Source organism: Pseudorasbora parva, chromosome 3, assembly GCF_024679245.1.
Source record: "Pseudorasbora parva isolate DD20220531a chromosome 3, ASM2467924v1, whole genome shotgun sequence".
Taxonomy (NCBI): Eukaryota; Metazoa; Chordata; class Actinopteri; order Cypriniformes; family Gobionidae; genus Pseudorasbora; species Pseudorasbora parva.
In genome coordinates this window covers 43,688,278-43,689,687 of record NC_090174.1, presented here as the reverse complement: position 1 = coordinate 43,689,687, position 1,410 = coordinate 43,688,278, and the positions used below count along the sequence as shown (strand labels likewise).

At 44.3% G+C, this 1,410-nt stretch overlaps 1 protein-coding gene across 1 annotated transcript in view; it reads right to left on the bottom strand.

Annotated features, from left to right (window-relative positions):
• Positions 1-981, bottom strand: part of rorb (RAR-related orphan receptor B) — a 26,338-nt gene extending 25,357 nt beyond the window's left edge. Inside the window, exon 1 of the mRNA XM_067440206.1 lies at positions 730-981. Within this exon, the coding sequence (XP_067296307.1) occupies positions 730-736 (7 nt within the window). The 5' untranslated portion in view covers positions 737-981. The remainder of the gene's footprint in view (positions 1-729) is intronic.
• Positions 982-1,410: the final 429 nt, after the last annotated feature.

Sequence of the window (1,410 nt, the reverse complement as noted above, 5' to 3'; positions counted from 1 at the left end):
AAGCGCGCGCGCTGCTCTACGCTTGTGTGAACTCGGCTCGCGCGGACATTGCTACTGCACTTCGACGCTTTCAGCGCGCAGCGGCGCCTGACTGACGGAAATGGGTCAGTAGAACGCATGACACTAACTCCACTTTACCCACACAGTGATGGTCCGACCGTCCGCCTTAAAATACTATACAACCTCACTTACAAAAATAACACGAGTGAGTTTTGATGCAAATGCTTCCCAAATGTGATAACCTGCAACAGTCTTAAAAAAGCAACAATTTCTCACACGTACATAAATTAAACACAAAGAGCTAGGCTGTGAGTAAGATACATAACTGCATGTGCAGTGCCAAGCCTTTATAGACTCGTAAATAAATGTCCACTCTTTAGGAAAGTTGAAGTGAAGTTGTCTCAGGTGAACTGTCTGAGGAAGTCGCGTGCACTCATAAACACGAGACTCGGGATGATGTGTGCTTATTTCTCTTCGGATGTCTTAAACTCGCCTGAAAATAAAATGCAACTGACCAAAAACACGTTTTTTTTATTTATTCACGTGCTCATGATCTAAAAGAGTTCTGTAGCCTGTCTTAGACCGCATATAATCCCTTCAGTATTACTTTAGAAACAGACAGGACCAGGAAGGATGGACTAACTGTGGGGACAGACTCTGGGATGAGAATTAAAAGACACCCTGTACTTAATTATTCAAATGAGCTGTCACAAACAGTTGTATTCCTACCTCGCATAGTGGTGGCGACTCGCTCCCGAACGCGTCAGTCATGAAGAAACAAACATAAACCAGAGTAAAAAAACAAAATCCTCGGTGGTGAAGTTTGGTCTCGTCAAAGTGGGAGACTACTGTGCAAAACCATTCCAGAGGTGAGTGAAGCGGTGCTCGAACTCTTCAGTTGTGCGGTAAGGCCAGCATGCGGGTTTTCACATGACATCTGCGAGCGCATATACCCAACGGAGGTTTTCACTGCCTCCGTGAGCGCAGGGGAGAGCGCACAACAGGCTTACGGCAGCCCGGATTGGGCTGACACTTTTCGCTCCGCCCACTTTCTAGCGTCTTCAGAGGCATGGAGCAAATACGGACACTGTGCGGTCTGACTGCGCGTACGCGAGCGCGCGCGGGTCTTTGAGTTCATGCACAGACTTCGGTTTAAGAAAAAATTCGTAAGAACGTAACTATCGTTATCGTTACCTCTTTTTTGCTTTTCCCTTTCACGTGCTGTTACTGTTAGTAGACTACTAGGACCAGTCTGAATATTACAAATGAATTGTGTTGTGCATGGTTGTTCATAACGAAATAAAAACATGTGCATGCTTTTTTTTAGTTTCTTTGTGTATTTAAGATTTTAAACAACCTTAAAGATCTATATAACAGCAATTCCACATTAAACAATATTATTGTGAGATG